Raw genomic sequence first — 20,878 nt, 5'->3', positions numbered from 1 at the left:
ATTGAGCAGCTGCAATTCTTACTGGGCAAGTACGTAAATTGTGAGGAACTCATTTTCCACATCCTGAACACATTCTATGTTCTTTTTTAGAATTTTCATATACTACTTCACCTGCACTTGGAATTCTTTTCTTGATTCCAGAACCTTTATTGCTTTAAACTTAAGGAACATGAATATTAATCTCTTTTGGAATATGAATGGAAACACCCATAAGCTTGCATACGACTTCACCATCTGTCTCAATCCAGCAGATGTATAATCACTCACTCTCAAATTCCTTCAACAGCAAAGCCAATTTATTTTTGTCATCTCTTACAATATCCAAACATGATTCAAAATTATAATATGATTCATTGACTAGCTTCACATTCTCACAATCCCCTGAATCAGATTGAAGAGAACTAAAACGATAATTTCTTGATATCACATCCTTTCTCCATCTTTTCAGAATGTACCTTTTAGGAATTTCTTTCACACCACATCTCATCATTATTGTAAAAGCATGTCTGCATAAAACACCCATACGCTTGAAATGTTCACAACTGCAATTTATTTCTTTCTCTTCAACTTTTATTCTAACCTGATAAAAAAACATAATAAAAAAAATGAAAAAACAATTTAAACAAAAATTAAACATTTACATTCATATATGAACAATCATATATAAGTATTCATATATGAATATATATATATAAACATTACATTTTTCATAAAAAAAACTATTAAATTACCTTAAATTCATTTTTAAATTCGCTTTTAGTGTTGCTGTGTTGCACAATATAAACTTCCCATCCATCTTCAATACCAACATACGAGTATGTACAGAAAAAACTTGCTTTATATATTTCCTTTTGCACCTCAAAAAATAATGTACTTGTATAAACCTTTGATGCTTGTAGTTCTATTTCTCGAGGTGTTTGCATTTTATATGATGCTTTCTTCGATGCCTTATCAAGATCTCGTTGAGTATTCATTTGCTTTTGAATGGCAGTGTCGTAATTCATCATGAAATTCAAAAGTAAATTACCACTTTCTGAGTAGGTATTAAAGAATTAATTCATACTCTCTGACCTCGACGTATTCTTCATCAACCCACACATTGCAATATCATTAAAATATCCAGGTATCCATGAATCACGTTTTGTAAACATGTCTTTAAGCCATCTCGTGTCTTCCAGATTGAATTTCTTCATAAGCAAACCCCATTTCACCTCAAATACATCAGGTTTCATATTAATGTCCCAAACAAGCTTCGAGAATCTTTTTCTAAAGTATGTGTTCGTAAATAAATCATCTGATATCTGTATTAAAACAAAAATAATATAAACTTCTATATTTATTCATAAATGAATAAATATGAATAAGTAAAATATCAATAAATATTCACAAATGAATAAGCTAATATTTGAAAAAATTAGTATATTCATCTATGAATAACTAAATACTATGTAACATATTTGAAATATATTAAAATAATACATTGTTTTTCAACTTCTTCATTATATGCCACATACATAATCGGTGCTTTGAATTAGGAAAAACATTCTCAATAGCTTGTTTTATTGCTGCATCTTGATCGGTTAAAACAAGTGTTGGTTCTTTCCCATGAGTTTTAAGAAACGCTTTAAGCAACCAAGAGTAGGACTCAATGCTTTCATTGCTTAGCAAACCCGCTCCAACAGTAACTGATTTTTTATGATGGTCAATAGTAGTATATGGAACAAAAACCATTCGATACCTAACACACACAAAAAAAAGTGTTCATTTTTTGATGTATTCATAACTAAAAATAAAAATATTCATCTATCAATACAATTACAGTATATTATTAGAATAATTTCAACAATAAAAACTAAACATGAAACGTAAAAGTTAAAATATTCATATATGAATAAGCAATAAAAAAGTAAATAGAATAACTTACTTGTTTGTTCGGAAAGTCGCATCAAACGAGATAACATCACCAAATTCAGCATAATATGCCTTCTCCATTTCATCAACCCAAAACATACAGTCCAAAACATCATCTTGACAGTTAAACTCAAATGAGAAATTTGGATAGTGAGCTCGATGGTCATTCATTGTGTTTACTATCATTTGGGCATCTTTATAACCTATAACCCTGTTGATATCTCTCCTTAAATTTTTATAGTCAACTACTTTGGGCTTTACAAACTCATACCCACCTCTCAGACTTGCCCTCAACTTATGAGCCATAGTTGGGCCTATTTTTGATGTGGAAGCACACACTATAAACTCTTTTTCTGAATATGACATTTGTCTCGCTCTTTTTAAATCACTTCTCTTCTCAAGTGGATGGTTGTGAAATTCATCAAACTGAAAAACTTTATAATCTGGAGTTCCATACACAGATTCAAATAATCTTTGATTGACAACCAATAACTCTTGAATTTGAATTTCGTTTTCTCCTAACACCACTTGTACCCAATGTGTCACAAGATTTCTTTTTCTGTTTGCCACCATGATTACATATAACATGTTTCTTCTTTATAATCTTGTTATCAAACCTTGACTGCGTGCTCAGTCTCACATCAAAACCACCAATTTCTACATACTCGGAATACATTTTGATGGCCAACTTTAATGATTTGAAGATTAAACCTTTAAATGGAATAAGTTGAACATGTACATTTGGCTTATAGACATGTTCTCCAATTATACCACCACAATATTGTGCATCATCTACTGAACTCGAAGATTCACCACCTAAAAAATATTAAATCTAAATCAATATAATAATGCATGAATAAAACAATCATATATGAATACATGAAATTCATATGAATAAAATAAAAAACAATGTTTATTAATGGATTAATAAAACATTCATATATGAATACATAAAATTCATGAGGATTCAAAATATATAAAATAAACATAACTTATTCATATATGAATAAAACGAAAATACAATTATCACACGTTTATTCATATATGAATAAGACAACAATTTATTCATATTAACATATTAATATATCAATAAATGTTAATCAACAAAATTAAAAAAAACAAAATAATTCAATAACTGATACCTTCAAAAAATGAGTTCTCAACATCTTCTTCTTCACTCTCACACATAGAAGAATACAAATCACCATCAATAACACTAGAATTCGACATAATAAACCAAATGATCTGTATAAATAAACAAAAACAATCTTAATATCAAATACATCTCACAAAAAAAGTCGTAAATATGAAAACCTGGTTAATTTCGAATATATCTCACCACAACGTACAAAATATCTGAATGAAACTTAAATCAGCTCGATCAGATGATGTAATTAAGCAATCTCTCTCAGTTCAGAGCGTAAAAACTACAACGATATATCCGATTGAAAATTAAATCAGCTCCGATTTGAAATAAATATCTCAAACTACATAACAAAAATCCGATGAAACAACTCCAATACATATTCGAAACTTGATAATCCTTATAATGAACTCCGATGAAACAACTCCAAAACGAAAATAATACGCGTAATTCAAAACAAATTATATAAAGCAATAATCTTGATAATGAACTCCGATATATCCGATTCAAACGATATACATACCTGATCAAATCGGAAACTGAATACGAAGAAGAAAACTGAAACACAGATGCGAAACTACACGATTAATGGAAAAAATACGTATAATTGCTAACGAGTTATATAAAGAAAAAAAATCTTGATAATGAATTCCTCATATCCGATTCATACGAGCTAAAGATATCATCAAATTGGAAACTGATAACAACGAACAGGTAAGTTCTATATAAAAACGTTGCTAATTTACAAATATACCCTTAATGAAAAATGGACACGCACATTTTCTTAAGGTGAACATGTTACATAAATGATTGGCTGAGAATGATTCCCCCATTCTCAACCTTTTTTATTTTCTCAATTGAACTTACCTATATATATATATATATATATATATATATATATATATATATATATATATATATATATATATATATATATATATATATATATCAAGGTTATAAAGAAATATCTATAAGACTAAACTGCATATTTGGTCACTCTGGTTAGCAAAAAAATATTGATGCGGTCCAAAAAGTTTCCAACTTCCAACACTGATCCAAAATCACAAAGTTTCCATGGATTTGGTCCCTAAACAATATGAAATGACTTTTTTATTCTTTTCATTTTGATTTTTCATTTTTTAGATCAATATTATTATTATTTTTTAATTAAAAACTAAACAAAACCCACCCCAACCAACCCTCTGACCCCTACCCACACTCTCACCTTCACTCCTTAACTTTTCTCATTCTCTCGTTCTTCATTCTATATTCGTTCTTCATACACTGACAGGAATCACTGGAGCCGAAGTGAAATCCCACCCCTCCACCATACCCTGTCCACTACCTACTACACACCCACCATGCTCCTCTCTCTGTCATCGAACTGAAGAACATATATCATTCTCTTCTGCAACCTTTATCAGATCAACATGGACACACATACACTGAAATTGATGATTCGCTACATCTATTTCAATCGATGAATTAGGTTCCAACTCTATTTATATGAAAGAAAAATGTCCAGATCCTAATTACGTGAAACAAATAAATAACATAAGAAGAAATTCAAGCGCATGTCCCCTTTTATCCCTTTCCTTGAATCGCAGCCACCCACCTTCAAATCAATACAAGAAACAGAAACATACACCAAAATCCTCTTTGATTTCTTAACTTCGTAGAAAGCTTGATGAAGGAACTTCAAATTTCGATGACTATGAGAACCAGTTTGGAGTAGATAAAGCTAACTGTGAAACCAACCAACCCAATGTCGAATCAACAACGATTTGTGTCTAAGTTTTCTGAGGAAAATGGAATCAGCGATTTAGCAATTTTGTACTAATGCATTGACCTCTTAATATCCATCGATATCATTCGGGTTAGAAGTGGGGAGGATGCTTGATTTCAAGAGATGTATCATCGTCACCAGATGACGTATTGTTGAGTTTTTGGGAGGAATTTCGTTGTTTGCATGGAGGTGTCCATACTTACTGTGCGATTAAGTGTATCACGACAATGAAGTGACTCTGATTAACGCTGGATTTTATAAAAAATTAATTAATTTATCCTTATCTATCTAACATATTCTCTAAAACTCTACTTATTTGATTAGTCATTTTTTAAAACACATGTCGTATTTAAAATTATTAGAAGTATTACAATACATTGTTTCAACAAAAAAAAATTACAAAACATCGTTTGAAAAAATTAATATAAAAAAATTATTACGTCAAAGTTATATAAAAGTATGGAAAAATTATATCAGCGTTATAATTTTATATCATTAAATACTTAACAGAAATAATTAATTAGTAATAAATAAAAAAATAAATTGAGTAATCTAACCATAATGTAACATGTATTTAAAGAAAATAACAAAAAAAAAATTGATTTTGGCAAAATAACCACAAAGTGCAGAATGAAGAAGTCCGAATAAAAAAAAATATTTTTTCTGACAAAAAAACAAACATTCTGGATTTGTGTTGAAATTTTGGAATTCAGATAAAGAAACTCCAGAATTTTAAGAACAAATCCAAAAATATGATAAGCAGTTCCGGAATTTTGAGAAATATATAGTTTTCTACGAAAATCAAAAAAAAATTAAGCAAAAATAGTAAGAAGTAAATATATACAATACTATGACTTAAAATCAAACATTTGATTGAAAACGATAATATTAAACATTTAAAAATATAGAGAGATTTCTTTGAAAAAAATTGAGAAAAACAGAACTCAAAAGTTTGATAAATCGTCTGGATTTGAAGTATTTGGAAGAAAATGATCGTTTTTCAAAAACAATACAAAAAATTGTTATTTTATTTGAGAAAAACTAATTTATAATGATTAGTTTATCTAATTTCCCACCACTAGAAAATAAGGTATCAGCGACGGAATCAGCGACGGAAAATATCCCTAGCTAATTAGCGACGGATTTACTAGGGATCAATGACGGAAATCAGATGGCTCCTTAAAACCTAAATTCTACTCTGTGAATATGGATAGACCCGTCGCTAATCTCCAGTTCCCTCCCATTTTTTGTCTAATTTTCAATTCCCTCTCAATATTTTCATTCCCCCTATACCTCCCCCCCCCCCCAAATTCTCCCTTTTAAAATATCTTACCCTAATTTCAACCCGCCACTCCTTACCTCCAACACCGTCGATTCTGGCCACCCCACCCATAACCCCTAACATTACCAATTTCCGCCGCCACCACCCCCAATAGCTCCGATTCATGACGTTAAATACACCTCAGATTCTCTTACAGACGTCGACAACGAAATTGAAACACCACATTATGGGTTCTTCGAGTTTCCGTTGCCAATCTCCATGATTCCAGGTATATTTTGATGTTTTCGACATTCACTTTCAACACTATTCTAATCTACATTCCCCAAATCTATGATTTTGTAAAGTTAGCCTCTCATATTGTAGATATTAAGGATAATCGTTAGTCGAGTGAGTAGATGGCCACGGATGAAGAATCATCGCTTGTTGATGAGAATCAAAATGGAACTCAAACACTTATTCATAACAGAGAAATTTATATTCTGATTTGGGTGTTCTTGTTGTTTTACTTGGCTTATGATGCTGCTCAGAATTTGCAGAGTACACTCAAAATTGTGAGTTTTCTTTTTCTGGTTTCTACATATATTCAGTAATTTAATTTTCTGCTCAGAACAACTTCAAGAAGAACAAGAAGCGACCATATCAGGAGGTACAACCCCCAATTTTTTTTATGGATTTTTACATTTGAGTTAATTTGGACATATTTTCCCTTATGTTATTGTTGATTTTTGGAACGAGTATTGGTATTTGGTACCCATGATGCTTTTAAATTAGTTTTACATGTATAAAAAATGTTTTTGACATATTTTCCCTTATAAAAAATGTTGGAAAGAAGATTGGTGTTTGGTATACCCACTGTATAGAGGAGAAATCTGCCTTATAATGACATTTTAGGCTTTAAAGATTTGAAATTGTATTTTAGTTATAATAGGGATCAGCCAAATAAAAAACAAAAAGTAAGGGCCTTTTTACCATAAAATCATAATGATTTTTTTTCCAAAATTACCAGTAAAATGCATTGTTTTTTTTTTCTATATAAGAAATATGAATCATCATAAGTTCATTACCATCAGTGGCAGATGCAGTGTGGTGCATGGACACCCATGGGAGTTGACTAATATAAATAAAACTCTTCCACTCCCACGCCTCTTCATTTCTCTAAGGTAAACTCTAACTTTTAATGTCTTGATTGATTTAAATAAAACTAAAGCAATCGTTTGTATTTTAAATTGTTAATTGTTCTTTTTTGAATCTATGATGAATTTTAGTCAAGTGTAAATGGGTATTAATGTATTTTCTGTTTTCCATTATGAGTCCATTATGAGGCCCAAAGAATGGTTAGATTTGGTTGCATCTCTAAAACTTATATTCTTGCTCTGTCACCAAGTAAGTTTTATTCTTTACCATATTTTTTTGGGTTTACCTAGGTGTGAGCTTATCAAACAAACATTATACTTTGAAATGTTACCCATTTATATCACTCTACTCTCAAAAGTGCAATGCTCTAATAAGAAAACAAATTTCAAAACTTATGTAAAACATTTTACAAACAACCAAGTCTTTATCTTAATGAATTAATGGTTTATTTTCTTACTATCTTGTATATTTTTTTTCAGAATGAAAGCTCGAAGTTGGATCATACATTATTGGGTATAAAGTCCAAATCATTCACCCGAAAACCAGTGTAAGGTCTCTTATAAGTTACAATGTCAACATCAATTAATAGTTTGTTTACCTTTTAAAAGGAATTTAGTTTTAAAGGATGAAGGATGAGGTCATTGAAAGTACATTCTTACAAATTGTTTTCTTTGTAGGTTATTGTTGGCCGGTAGGAGATAAAGGATGAGCTTAGGGCGGAACGTGAAAAATTGAGGCCAAAAAACAAGAAATTATCAATATTTATAACGGCATTCATACTTGATTCACCCAAGGAAGTAACCTGCCCGACTAAGTAGACTTTCACACTTCATTTTTTGTAATTTGGTTTCAATACTTTGAAATCGATTTAGACTTTGACATTTGATTTTTGTGATTTAGTTTCGATACTTTGAATGTGATTTGGTATCAATAATTTGAAATCGAATATTAATCTTCATTTATATAGTTAGATATTAATATTTAATTTAGTAGTTGAATTTTATTTTAGTTTATTATTATTATTATTATTATTATTATTATATATATATATATATATATATATATATATATATTAAATTTATTTTGTAAATTATGGTTGTAGATTAGAACAGCAAAACTAATGATATAATTGATAATCAGCGACGAAAATGTGACAGAATCAATTGGTTATCTGAGTTTTCCCGAAAAGTTATTCTGTAGCTAAAGAACTCATCAGCGACGGATTAGCGACAGACATCAACGACGGATTAGCGACGGAATCCAGAACTTCCTTGACCAATTTGTGGCATCGTTAATCCGTCGCTAAATCCTTCGCTAATCCGTCGCTGAATCCGTCGCTGACAATTAGCGACAAGGGTTTTTTTGACTACCGAATTCTGTCGCTAATCCGTCGCTGATGGCCTTCAGCGACGGATTAACGACAGAATTGTCCGTCGCTGATACCTCTGTTTCTAGTAGTGTCCTAATAGAAAAAACACTTAAAATTAAAATATATTTAAGGGGTAAAATAAAATATGACTAAAATATGGGGGGTTAAATATAATATATAAAAATATATTGACCACGCAGTATATATAACAGTAAAAAGAAGCAAAATAACATATGTATTCATTTATAATGATTAGTTTATAGTTTATTCAATTTCCTAATAGAAAAAATACATAAAATCAAAATATATTTAAAGAGTAAAATAAAATATGACTAAAATATGAGGGGTTCAATATAAAATATAAAAATATATTGATCATTCACGAGTCAAGCGATCATATTTTGCTATAATGTTCATTGGCGAAAATTATGATAGATTCGATTCTATCTTGGTGTGAAATCCAATACGGAGAATTTCAATAGGTGAAAGATGTGTTACTTTTCATATCGCGATGGTCTCGTTGCAAAAAGAAAAGAAACTTGTTAAATGTGATTTTTTGCGGGGTTTTGTGGTGTCTCTGAATTGATACGAATAACAGAGTTTTCAAAAGCATTCCCTTCATTCCGGCAAATACTGTGGCAAGAATCAAGTCGAGAACGTTCATTTGGTGCAAGCATAGGGGCTCGTTCAAAAACATTAACCGGAGAGTTTGGAACTTAAACCCTTTTCTTTGTTTGATGTGGGTGGCCTAATATATATTTGTCGTTTCCAAAAAAAAAAAAACAAAATAACATATGTGCTTCGATAACAATAAATAGTCAATTAAAACAAGTCAACATTTATAAGCTATTAAATAAGTCATAATTGGAGATGCATCTTACTAGATGCACCTCTATGGCTATGTGGGACTGGTCACTGGTCGACCAAACACCCACACACATGTTATATCATATACACATCCACACACATGTTATATCATGAGAAGATGTATTTAGTTTGGAAGGATACGAATAGAATCACATATTAATAATTAGCCACCGGAAAGTTGGAAAGGTACGTGATACAAAATGGCAGGAAAATAAACACAATAATAGATAGCCATTATCTTCAGTAAAATCTAGAAACTTTTCCATTATCTATGAGAAACCATAACTTTTTTTAAACATAAAAAGACGAAAATTCGCCAATTGTTTTACATAAAATTAAAGACAAAAAACAGTAGTTCACTAAAATCACAAATGGGTAAACAATTGTTGGTTTCTTATATTTTTATTGAAAAATTTAATGGTTTTTTCTCATTTAAAAAAAAATAACAATGACTTTTTCATAAATAAGATCTATATTTCAAAACTTTAAAGGAGATCCACGTTCAATGAATACAAGGAAAGTAATACTTTATGCGACTGAAAAATCAAACATTGTGTATGCTATATGTGGTATAGGACCATATTTTAAATCAACGTCAAACTATGTACTCTCCAAAAAAAAAAATAACTCTTACTTAGTTAGACTTGGTAAAACGGTTAAAATTTACTTAGGATAACATTATTCGTCTTAAGTTCAATTCCAATATATAGTTGTACATCAAGAATGATTTACATTAATATGACCATGACGTGTGTGTGTGAGAGGGGGGGGGGGGGGGGGGGAGGGAGGGGAGAGAGGAAGATGCGGAGAACAAGGAGGAGTGGCCAAGGGTGTGCATCTTAGCAGCCCCAAGTCTCAAGAAAGTATAAAAATCACATTTTCATTAAATTTCAATAAACAGACTTAGATGCTCACACAAAGAGCACTAGCTAGTTTGATTAGTTTTCTCAATTTTATATTCCAAAGATAGTGACAAACCCCGCATCTTGAGACTTCCCATTTAGCTTGTACTTGTATCAATTGAAGTCAATATTTAATGGGGTGTACTTCCCTATTTCCTTTTAACTTTTTCAAGAAAACCCTTTTTGTTTTGGGAATCACCATCATATGTATATAAACCTCCACTTGGTTTCCTAATTCCCGATCATTCAAGCAATACAAATTTTAGAGTTTTCCTTGTTCTACTTTTCTTCTAACATCAATGAGGGCTACCAAGAACATGACAAGTTCTTGCAATGAAGAAGAGTTTGATCAACTGAAAAGAGGGCCATGGACACTTGAGGAGGACAATCTTCTTATCCGTTATATCACTTGTCATGGTGAAGGCCGTTGGAATTCGCTAGCAAAATCTGCAGGTAAGTAAGGATAATATAAAAAACAGAAATTATTATATATTTGCATCATAAACGTTATATGGAGGTGTTACAACTTTCCCCTTTCTTCTTTTTCGTGGTTTTTAAGTTTTGGTTTTTTTCAGGATTGAAAAGAACAGGAAAAAGTTGTAGATTAAGATGGTTGAATTATCTAAAACCAGATACCAAGCGTGGAAATCTCACACCACAAGAACAGCTCTTGATCCTCGAACTCCATTCAAAGTGGGGCAATAGGTGAGTTGATTATATATGCCATATATTTGTGTACTACATGATATAAAGTTAAGAATTAATCTGTATGTTTCTTTACATATATATTCTTTAAATCATATACAATTTTTTACTTCCAGATGGTCCAAAATTGCCCAACACTTGCCGGGAAGAACCGATAATGAGATCAAGAATTACTGGAGAACAAGGGTACAGAAACAAGCTCGCCACCTTAAGATCGACTGTAGTAGTAAGAGGTTTGTAGAAGCACTTCACCAATTTTGGATACCAAGGTTGCTTGAGAAAGTAGAGCAAACCTCATCATCATCATCAGCATCAACTGCTTCTACTTCGACCATGAAAACCGAACAAAACAAATTAAGTCCTCATTCACAATCCGAACAGACCCTATTTGCAGTATCGTCTCCAACGACCAACCAAGGGTCTACTAACTCAAGATCAAGCATTCGTGCATCAGATTCTTCTGGGAAAATGTTGCCACAGCTTCCTGAAATGTCACAACTTTATGAGGACACTGCCTTCCATGACTCATCGCTCCAACACGATGACTGTTATAATGTGGATATAGGGAGTTTTGACATGATGGGCTTTGGGCAGGCGGATGACATGTCAGCCTTGAACTTCCAGATGACAGATACTGATTGGATAGCCAGTGGTGGCATGGCAACAGACACATACTGGAACATGGACGAGTTATGGCAATTCAGAAAATAGATAATAATATTGACCTTGATATCTGTCGTCAAATGGTCTTAATTAATCTCTCTCAAGTAATTTCTAATTATGGAAGAGTTGATAGTTTATACGTAGATAGGACCTCGTTTTAAGAGAGTCCCAAAGTCTCTAATCTTACAAGCAGAAGTGTATATGGTGAAGTAATACGTTTATTATGCTCTTCGGTATAGCATAAAGTTGCAATTGGTGTCTATTGTTAATGTCAATTTTTTTCCTTCCATTTGTCCACTTGTTTTAAGGATCCATCATAACGCAGTTTCATAAATCCCTATCAATACTATATAAATGGAATTGGAACCGTGGCAACTTTTGGTCAGTCCATGTTTATCCAAGTACCATACTATCAAGTGGATCTGTTTTGAATAGCATTGTAACTTTAATATTTAAGTCTTGGTTCGAGCCTTTTCGATTTGTTTAATAAGAAAATCTTTGCATATCAATATATCAAATAAAAAGATCTACTTTTTCACTTAGTAATCTTACTGGCATATGGAATATGGATATGGATTAAAAGATCTTTGAATAGAATAATTTGTGATATGTTTGGTTGTGAAAAAATGTTTTTATTTTTATTGAAAAGAGTTTAAAAAATGGTAGAATTTTTATTTCCAAATTTTAAATCTATATATTTTGTCCATGGGAGTTGAATAGTCAATCACATAGGAAGAACACCTTTTCAACATACCTAATGCCTTTACGCCATATGTCTTTTTGGTTTTCAAGTTATCTGTAATTTAGAAATTAAAAAAGAAAATCTTAAAAATTATGTTAGAAAAAATGTTAAGCCAAACATGTTCTCAAAGTTTTATTTTTTCATAAAAAAAGTTTATGGAAAACAAATGATTTTTTCACAATCAAGGAGGTCTTTGACTTCTTTATATCTACAAAGGTAATAAAATAAAGGGAAATAAGTAGTAAAGTTTCAAAATTTTGATCTGATTTACAATTTAGTTCCAACTTAATTTTTTTTTTTATAAAAGACGACCTGAAAACCGAAAAAATATTGCATTTTGTCAATATTTTACCTTTTCTGAGGTGGCAGACCAAGGTGGAAAGTGGTTGATATGTACATCATCATGCAATGTGTATCGTTAATTCGAAAAAATCGGATATCTTGGAAGGGGTGGGATTTAAACCATTGATCTCTCACACATAAGGGAAGCATCTTACCACTAAGCTAGAAGAATCTTGTTGTATTTCTTACTTAAACATATGTATATACTGTATTTATGTCTTTCCTTCAAAAAAAATAATAACCCTAAATCTGAAGCTGAAATGCTCAACCTGTAAATCTTCATTGATTTCATGGTTTTCGTTTTCCTCAAGATCTTCGACTGAGGGTTTTCTTAACATAAAATCATTTCCGTTTAACAAGAACACCACATATTGATTGTAGGATATTATGGGTGGTTTTTTAGGTTTGCTCCAGATATCTAAAATCCTTTTCGACTAACATATACACCTGCTTATCGGTTTCAGGCTATCTATTTTAATATAATTTCTAAAACGGGTCAACATGATTTCTAGGGTTTGTTCATCAGGTGTATGAAGATGAAAGATGGATCTGGAGATATAGGAACTGAACGTGAAGGAGAGAACCAATTTGCTAAGCACGTTTTAAAAAATTTACATTATATAAAATGTAAAGGAATAAATGTAAAAAAAGTTGTAACCCAATTGGCTAAGATATTGATTTGGGAGAGGGAGTGCCTGTAACACTCGTTTTTCAGATCGTATCAGTGTAGGGTACCAAGGAGTCAAATGTATGATTTTTGTAAAAAAAATCATGTGTCACATTTTGTCAATAGGATCGTCACGACGTGACGAGCCAAATCAAGAACGCGTGCATTTGATGAGTGTCACGACGTGGCGGTAGTATGGCCATGATGTGGCATCTGTTCTGGCCTAAACTTATGATCTTTTAGGGCTTCCATCGTATTTAAATTCCATTAACTTGAATCTAGGGTTCCTTATCAGCCTCCATCACCCTCAAATCCTAGAAAACCCTACGTAAACCCTCTTGGTGGTTCTTGGCTAATTTTGGTGTTTTTGGTAGCTTGAAGAAGAAGAAGAAGAAGGTTTCTAGTGTGGTCATCCAGCAAGGACGCATCATCATCATCCTCTTGTGCATTCTCTGGACTCTTGTAAGTGTTCAAGATCCAAGATTTTTATTCCAGGCTTCTAGATCTACGTTTCTTGTCCCATTTCTTCAAGATTGTGGAAGTTTGGATGGAAGGATCCCATAAAGTCGGAAACTTTGTGGATCCTTGAGGTCCCTTTGGGGTTATATGTTGTAGATCTATGGTTCCTTGAAGTTTTTGGCCTCATACTCAAAGTTTGAGCACATTTTCTCATGAGTATGACCTAAAGTGGGAAGGACATGCATTGGCATGCGTGTCCATAAAGCTATGATTTTTATGGTCCGTTTGGTGTAGGAAACCCTTCCGGAAACTTTGGGGAAATGGCTTTTATGATTAAGTGCTTAATGGTTCAGTCATACCTTAAGTTACCACTAGAACCTAGGTTTTGAGAACATGGTGTATGGGATGTCCTAAGGGATAAAGTTGGAAAATTTATCAATCAAAACCTTAGGAGTATGTAGATCTGAGGTTTGGAGCCCTTTGGTGTGTTTGGAGGCATCTTAATGCATTAAGATGTTGAAGATCCAGTTCCCACGACGTGACACCTTGCGACCATGACGTAGTGACTGGAGTGAGCCCCAACTATTTTGTCATCTTGCTGCCACGACGTGGCCAATGGGAGGCCACGACGTGGCGACTCGCTGAAGTGTCTTTGGTTGTATGACTTTGGACCATTGACTTTGACTTGTTGACCTGGGTTGACTTTTGGTCAAGATTATTGGTTTTAGTGTGTAGACTATGGTTGGACCTTACATGTTTTGATAGGAGTGTGGTAGCATCTTTTGCGGGGCTTTGAGCTGTGGTTTAGCTAGTTTCGTGAGACAAGTGAGTTTTCTCACCATACTGTGTAGGATGCTAGTTGCCTTTATAACTCTTGCATTGTGTGTTGGGTGGGACACGTTCGTATGTCAGGTTGGGCCCGTATGTATGATGGGCAGGGCACGTTTGTATGTTGGGTTGGCCCATATGTATGATCGGCGGGGCCTAATATGTGGGCGGGGCCCATCATAATGGGCGGGCCCGATATATAGGTGGGGCCTGATTTTATGTATGGTATGTGGTATTTTGGGGAACTCACAAATCTTTGTGCTTATGATTTGTGGTTTTAACATTTTCAGATACTTATAGTTCCAAAGGAAAGGATCTGACTTGACTGTACCGCATCCCCTGAAGGCTTTTCATCACTGATTACTCTTGATTTGCTCTGATGTTTGAAATATATATTTTTAATGTGTTGGTTTTGGAATATATGACTGTATGACTTGATGGTTTAAAAATGAAAAATTTTTTGTTGGTATTTTTAGGACGTTATAGTGCCCAAGTTCGAATCCCACCAACTCTAAAAATATGATTTTATTTCATATAAATGATGCACGCTGACGTGGATTGCCACGTCAGCTGCCACATCAACTATCCTCCGCCTACTACATCAGCATGTTACTTGTTGAAAAGGTATAGAAATGACCAAAATGCAAAAAAAATTCCAGTTTTAAGACTTTTTCTATAAAAAAAAAAAATTAATTTTGTACTAAATTTTAAACTAGGCCAAACTTTTTGGACTTTACTGGAGATTTTCCTAAAATAAATTAATCAATTTAAGACTGATGTTTCATAATGTAAGAAGCCATATGAAGTTTTTTCTTACAAAAATGAAAAACTCACAAACACATTATATATATATATATATATATATATATATATATATTTATATATATATATATATATATATATATATATATATATATATATATATATATATATATATATATATATATATATGATTAAAAGAGACTTGAGCATTTGGAGCATTCTCATGGATCATTTGAGGTTCATGGAGCAGGTGACAAAGGAACGGATCAAGTGACAAAGGAACGAATCTTCCAAAAGTGGGTAAGGAGCACCATGTTGTGTCATCCAGGATGAATTTGCGCCATCATGACAGAAGTTGCGCCAAGTGGAAGGGTGTTGTGCCATTTAAGATGATGCTACGCCACATTGAAGAGGAGTTGTACCAAATGGAAGGGATGTTGCGTCACATTGGAGAAGTTACGCCAATAGAAAAGTATGTTGCGCCATGATGGTTCCTTGACGAGCCATGATATCGCTGATGAGTCACAAAGTCATCTATGATACTCAGAAGTTGGTGATTCTTAAGGAATACACCATGTTGTTCCACCATCAAGTGTTGTAAAACTCACCGAGTTGGCCGATTACTCGTCCGAGTACTCCCTACTCGGCCCCTTACCGAGGCTAGTTACAGAGTCCGAGTACTCCTAGATCAGCCCCGAATTGAAGCGAGCAGTGTTGTAAAACTCGACCAACTCGGTGATTAATATGTATAATATACTTAATTATTTATTATTCAACACACACATGTGATTATTACTCCATATATATATATATATATATATATATATATATATATATATATATATATATATATATATATATATATATATATATATATATATATATATATATATATATATATATATATATATATATCTTAAATTTTCAGTAATTATTCACGAAGTGAGACCATTGTAGCGAGTGCTCGCTACTCGGTAGTCGATCGAACAGGTACCGAGTAGTGAGTTCTACAACCATGCCACAATGATGGATAATGGGCCATTAGTGTTCATGATGCGCCACTTGTACATCATTACGCTCCACCCTATTCGCTGCTTATACTCATGTGTTGTATATCATGGATGAATGTTATGTAAGCTACTGCATGACAGATTGTGATTGGTTGACATAATTCATGGGCCTATGGCCCAATGGGCTTGACCCATTAGGGTTTTAGTTATGATCCCTCAAATATAAATAGGGATGCATGCTAAGTCATTTGTGTGTCTTGAATTCTAGAGTGATAGGTGAATATCTATGAATTTATACTTGTAACCTCTGTTTGAAAGCTCATAAATACAGAATACTCTCCTCATGCCCATGGACATAGGTCACCTTGACCGAACCATATAAATATTGTATTGTGTTCTTTTGGTTTTGCTTGTTATCCGCTTTACTTCGTAACAAGTGGTATCAGAGTTGCGGTTGTGTTCCTGTATTAAAGATGTCTACTCACAGGTTTTATTTGGATAAGTTCAATGGTTTAAATGTCTTCACTTTGTGGAAGGTGAAGATGAGGGCTCTTCTGGTTTAACAAGGATGTGTAGCAAAAATGGAAGGAGAGGCAAAACTGCCAAAGGAGATGGCTGGTGATGTAACGTCCCAAAAATAGACCCAAAAATTTCAATTTTAAATTAATAAAACCAGTAATCCAGAAACATAATCATAAAAATCTAAATGAAACAAATGTATCAATCATCACATCATATTAGAGTAAATCAAGAAAATGCGGAACGAGGTGGTGTGTGCTCTGCAATCATCTCGAGCTCTTTCTTTTGAAAACAGATGTACCAGAAACATAAACTAAAAACCATAAGCACAAAGATTAGTGAGTTCCCCAAAATACTACATACCAATACATACATTTGCCATGGTCTACCCCCGTGGTCTTTTCCTAGGAATTTGATGGGCTACCCCCATGGTCCGACGTCCAAGTGCCATAGGCTACCCCCATGGTCTTTCCTTGAAATGCCATGGGCTACCCCCATGGGCTGACATCCAAGTGCCAAGGGCTACCCCCATGGTCTATCCTTGAAATGCGATGGGCTACCCCCATGGTCTGACATCCAAATGCCATGGGCTACCCCTATGGTCTTTCATACAAATGCCACGAGCTACCCCCGGGGTCTTCCAAGAAAGTATCACAAAGACAACTAGCATCCCACAAAACAAGTAATGGGCCTACATTGGTGCCTTCGACCCTATGATATAGTGAGAAGACTCACCTCAGACAACTAAAACCCACAAATACTCTCTGACTGCAGGTCCGCTAACAATCCCACACTATCAAATACCCAAAATAACATCAAATTAACAACTAGGTCCTGACTCACACTAAGAGTCCAAACTAGGTAAAAACACCTTTTACCCTTCCCTATGCTTGGCCCAAGACCAATAATCGAAAGGCCTAACTTCCATATAAACACCCAAGGCCCAAATATGGTCCAATTCACCAAATTGGGCCCCCGAAACCCTTTATGGGCCTAAAATCCAAAAGAGCCCAAAAGGTACAAACTAGAAGCCTACAAAGAAGTCTAATGGCCCAACAAGCCCCAAACCACAAAAACCAAATAATGGCCCAAGCCTCAAAAGCCCAAAACGAACCGCTAGGGAGTACGCCTAGCGTACTAGAGACGTAAGCCCCGCGTACTCAACTACAAAGCACAACGTACAACAGCCTGATGGAAGATCCTTGCATTACGCTGAGCGTACCTCCTCATACGCCCAACGTACTAGTCAGGAGTCCAAAAACCCATATTTTGCTCTTAATGGGTTAAGTCAAGATGTCCAAAACATAGATCTGGTCCGTAGCCAAGATCTTAACCAATAAAGTTTCTAACTTTACTCACAAACACGACCTAATGGGACTCAACACTTAAAGAAAGAACTAAATAAGGGATTAATACATGCATGGACCAAAATCCTTCATAAAGTTTCCATTTTTATGAATAAAGGGCCTTATTGAAGCTTAGATCTAACATCCACTACTTCTGAAGTATATCAAAAGCTTACCTTTTCATCAAGGGACTTAACAATGCCAAAGAACTCCATAAAGTAGATCCAACCAAAAATATCATCAAGGTCAAAGATTTTTACCTTTGGAAGCTTGCAAATGGAGGGATACTCCTGGATCTAGAAGCTCAAGCCACACCTCCAAATGATTCTCTTCTTCTTTTTCTTCTCAAGACACCCATCAAGCATATTCCAAGCTCAAAATCACCAAATAGCACTTAGGGTTCATTTCTAGGGTAAAAAATGGATGTAGGCTGAAGGTATTAACGTTTGGTGAAGAGAAAATGAGCTTAAATAGGATCCAAAGCCCTAAAATAGTGTTTGCCAGAATCTGGAGTATGCCCCCTGTACTCCTAGTACGCTTAGCATACTCCTCTCAAGATCGCGATCCATCTTCTTCGTACGCCCAACGTAAACCAAGGTACGTCCAACGTACTTACCTTCGCATCAGCACGCCCAACGTACTCCCTATGTACGCCCCGCGTACTAGGGTTTTTCCTTAAACCTTGCAACCTTCCGAAGGCCATAACTCCTTCGTTATAAGCCCGATTCTGACAATCCTTATATCCACGAAGAGGTAAAAAGATGCTCTACAATTCTATAAAATCATACTTGCATTAAGATTTCTCGAACAAAAATCCAATTTCCATAAAATCCCGAGCTGTCACTTTACCAAAATGCCCCTCGGCTCCAAAACACAAAACCGAATACTCTGTTCGTCTAAATTTCATCACATGCACCCAATTGGGAGACAATTCCGGACATGACGTTACAACTATCCCCCACTTAAATAAGATTTCGTCCTCGAAATCATTCCTTACCATCCCAGGCGCCAGACGGCTTGAGCAACACAACCACAACCCCGAGATACAACACCCTTCCCAATATCAACCGAGTCCAATCCTAGCAGGGCTCTCCAAACCCAAAAATAAACGAACCCTTTACAAAACTAAAACAATCCCATGCAGAATAGCCACATCCACTCAAACTGAAATATGACGCCTCGAATTGGTCTGACTCCCTGACAGACCGCCCGCACTGAACCAATGCTAATTCCATCCCACTTATCCATCAAACTGACTACTCAACTTCTGATTACCTGAGGTCCTACTGGAAAACAGAATCACAGATCATACGCTGCTGCCGACAACCTTTCACTTGACTAAAGGGATTAGACGTTCCTCCGAGAGAAGGCTTATACTGATGATAATAATTCCATGAATATAATGAGCAACGCGAGGCAAACTGGGAGATAAACCTTCTAGTGCTAAATAAGGCACTGGTACCCTTATATGCCGAACCAACATACCGCTGCTGAGATTCTGAAACCCCATACCTTCCTGACCCCCCACACAGATAGAACCCATCCGAAACACAATCACAAGAGCCTAATCTAACATTAAAATCGAAACCATTATTTAACGCTAAACACTTCAACTGATATCCTTGGCATACATATTCCTTAATTCATATCCGATTGAAATGAAGACCTTGCACATAAACCCCTGCGATTTCCAACGCGAGTTCTCACCAAGAATCAACTCGGTACCTAACTCATGACCTGAGATCCATGGATCTACACTTGTAATTCCCCTGAAACCTTCTAATTCATAGTACCCCTCACTAAACCGGGATGTAGAGGTTCACCAAACCATTACCGAGACTACCAAATCTCGCACCTGGTCCAACCACCAAGTTCCCAAGAGCCCAAAAGATAAGGATGCCCTAGCATAAGCATCCCTCTGCTCCATTCACCAACCATAAAATCAATCCTGCAAACCAAGATCCAATTTTTTGACCCAACGGTCTCAATCAGATTCCACCTGCATTGCCATAAACACTCGAGCCTCACCCTCATGTCCCACCCAAACTATTCCACAGAGCGGGCCTCGCCCACGGGTTCGACCCATCTAGAGCTACACATACCCGACTCCGCCTTGGACCCCAATGATCCTCATCCTAACACAGCGAAATGCTCTCCGACAATCCCAACCGTCGTGCCCAAGGCACGAACTGATCCCCCTTTATACTCATGATCACCCCAACGATAGTCTACCTCAATCCGGCAAATGCTACAATCCCATCGCAGTCTTTCAACACTTCTAACCAACCATGGTTTTACCATTCCCAAACCATCACAACCTTACTCATCCTGAGTCGAAACCTGCATCCAGCTATATCCAATCAGATGTTCGGTTCATGCTTCGATCCGCAAAGCCTTCACCAAACAAGAACAGACAGCGAGACTCTAACACAACCCTCGA

The 20,878-nt window shown here is 34.7% G+C and overlaps 3 protein-coding genes across 3 annotated transcripts; 1 reads left to right on the top strand and 2 right to left on the bottom strand.

Annotated features, from left to right (window-relative positions):
* Window positions 1-259: 259 nt before the first annotated feature.
* Window positions 260-1,004, bottom strand: LOC145163988 (protein FAR-RED ELONGATED HYPOCOTYL 3-like). Its single transcript, XM_079082720.1, has 2 exons — window positions 732-1,004; window positions 260-580 (listed from the first exon to the last, which is right to left on the bottom strand). The coding sequence occupies exons 1-2, from the start codon at window positions 1,002-1,004 to the stop codon at window positions 260-262; spliced, it is 594 nt and encodes a 197-aa protein (XP_078938846.1).
* Window positions 1,005-1,052: 48 nt separating this feature from the next.
* Window positions 1,053-6,288, bottom strand: LOC145163987 (protein FAR1-RELATED SEQUENCE 5-like). The gene is made up of 7 exons (XM_079082719.1): window positions 6,201-6,288; window positions 3,579-3,613; window positions 3,054-3,156; window positions 2,529-2,727; window positions 1,925-2,470; window positions 1,543-1,738; window positions 1,053-1,301 (listed from the first exon to the last, which is right to left on the bottom strand). Exons 1-7 carry the CDS (start codon window positions 6,286-6,288, stop codon window positions 1,053-1,055), a joined length of 1,416 nt encoding a protein of 471 aa, XP_078938845.1.
* Window positions 6,289-10,515: 4,227 nt separating this feature from the next.
* On the top strand, window positions 10,516-12,052 carry LOC145166491 (transcription factor MYB62-like). Its single transcript, XM_079085477.1, has 3 exons — window positions 10,516-10,848; window positions 10,971-11,100; window positions 11,217-12,052. The coding sequence occupies exons 1-3, from the start codon at window positions 10,695-10,697 to the stop codon at window positions 11,809-11,811; spliced, it is 879 nt and encodes a 292-aa protein (XP_078941603.1). The 5' UTR covers window positions 10,516-10,694; the 3' UTR covers window positions 11,812-12,052.
* Window positions 12,053-20,878: the final 8,826 nt, after the last annotated feature.

The sequence above is a fragment of the Lactuca virosa genome, chromosome 3 (assembly GCF_052849685.1).
Source record: "Lactuca virosa cultivar CGN04683 chromosome 3, Lactuca_virosa_CGN04683_v6, whole genome shotgun sequence".
NCBI lineage: Eukaryota > Viridiplantae > Streptophyta > Magnoliopsida > Asterales > Asteraceae > Lactuca > Lactuca virosa.
This window is presented reverse-complemented; position numbering and strand designations above follow the sequence as displayed.

What these genes read in the sequence shown, in the direction of transcription:
- LOC145163988 (XM_079082720.1), bottom strand. Translation starts at nt 1,004, where the DNA reads ATGAATTACGACACTGCCATTCAAAAGCAAATGAATACTCAACGAGAT. An exon ending in AATTTAAAAATGAATTTAAG is followed by an intron (nt 581 to 731) that starts GTAATTTAATAG and finishes TTTTTTTATCAG; the next exon opens with GTTAGAATAAAAGTTGAAGA.
- LOC145163987 (XM_079082719.1), bottom strand. Translation starts at nt 6,288, where the DNA reads ATGAATCGGAGCTATTGGGGGTGGTGGCGGCGGAAATTGGTAATGTTA. An exon ending in TGAGAACTCATTTTTTGAAG is followed by an intron (nt 2,728 to 3,053) that starts GTATCAGTTATT and finishes AATATTTTTTAG; the next exon opens with GTGGTGAATCTTCGAGTTCA. An exon ending in TAAAACAAGCTATTGAGAAT is followed by an intron (nt 1,302 to 1,542) that starts GTTTTTCCTAAT and finishes GTTTTAATACAG; the next exon opens with ATATCAGATGATTTATTTAC.
- LOC145166491 (XM_079085477.1), top strand. Translation starts at nt 10,695, where the DNA reads ATGAGGGCTACCAAGAACATGACAAGTTCTTGCAATGAAGAAGAGTTT. An exon ending in TTCGCTAGCAAAATCTGCAG is followed by an intron (nt 10,849 to 10,970) that starts GTAAGTAAGGAT and finishes GGTTTTTTTCAG; the next exon opens with GATTGAAAAGAACAGGAAAA. An exon ending in CATTCAAAGTGGGGCAATAG is followed by an intron (nt 11,101 to 11,216) that starts GTGAGTTGATTA and finishes TTTTACTTCCAG; the next exon opens with ATGGTCCAAAATTGCCCAAC.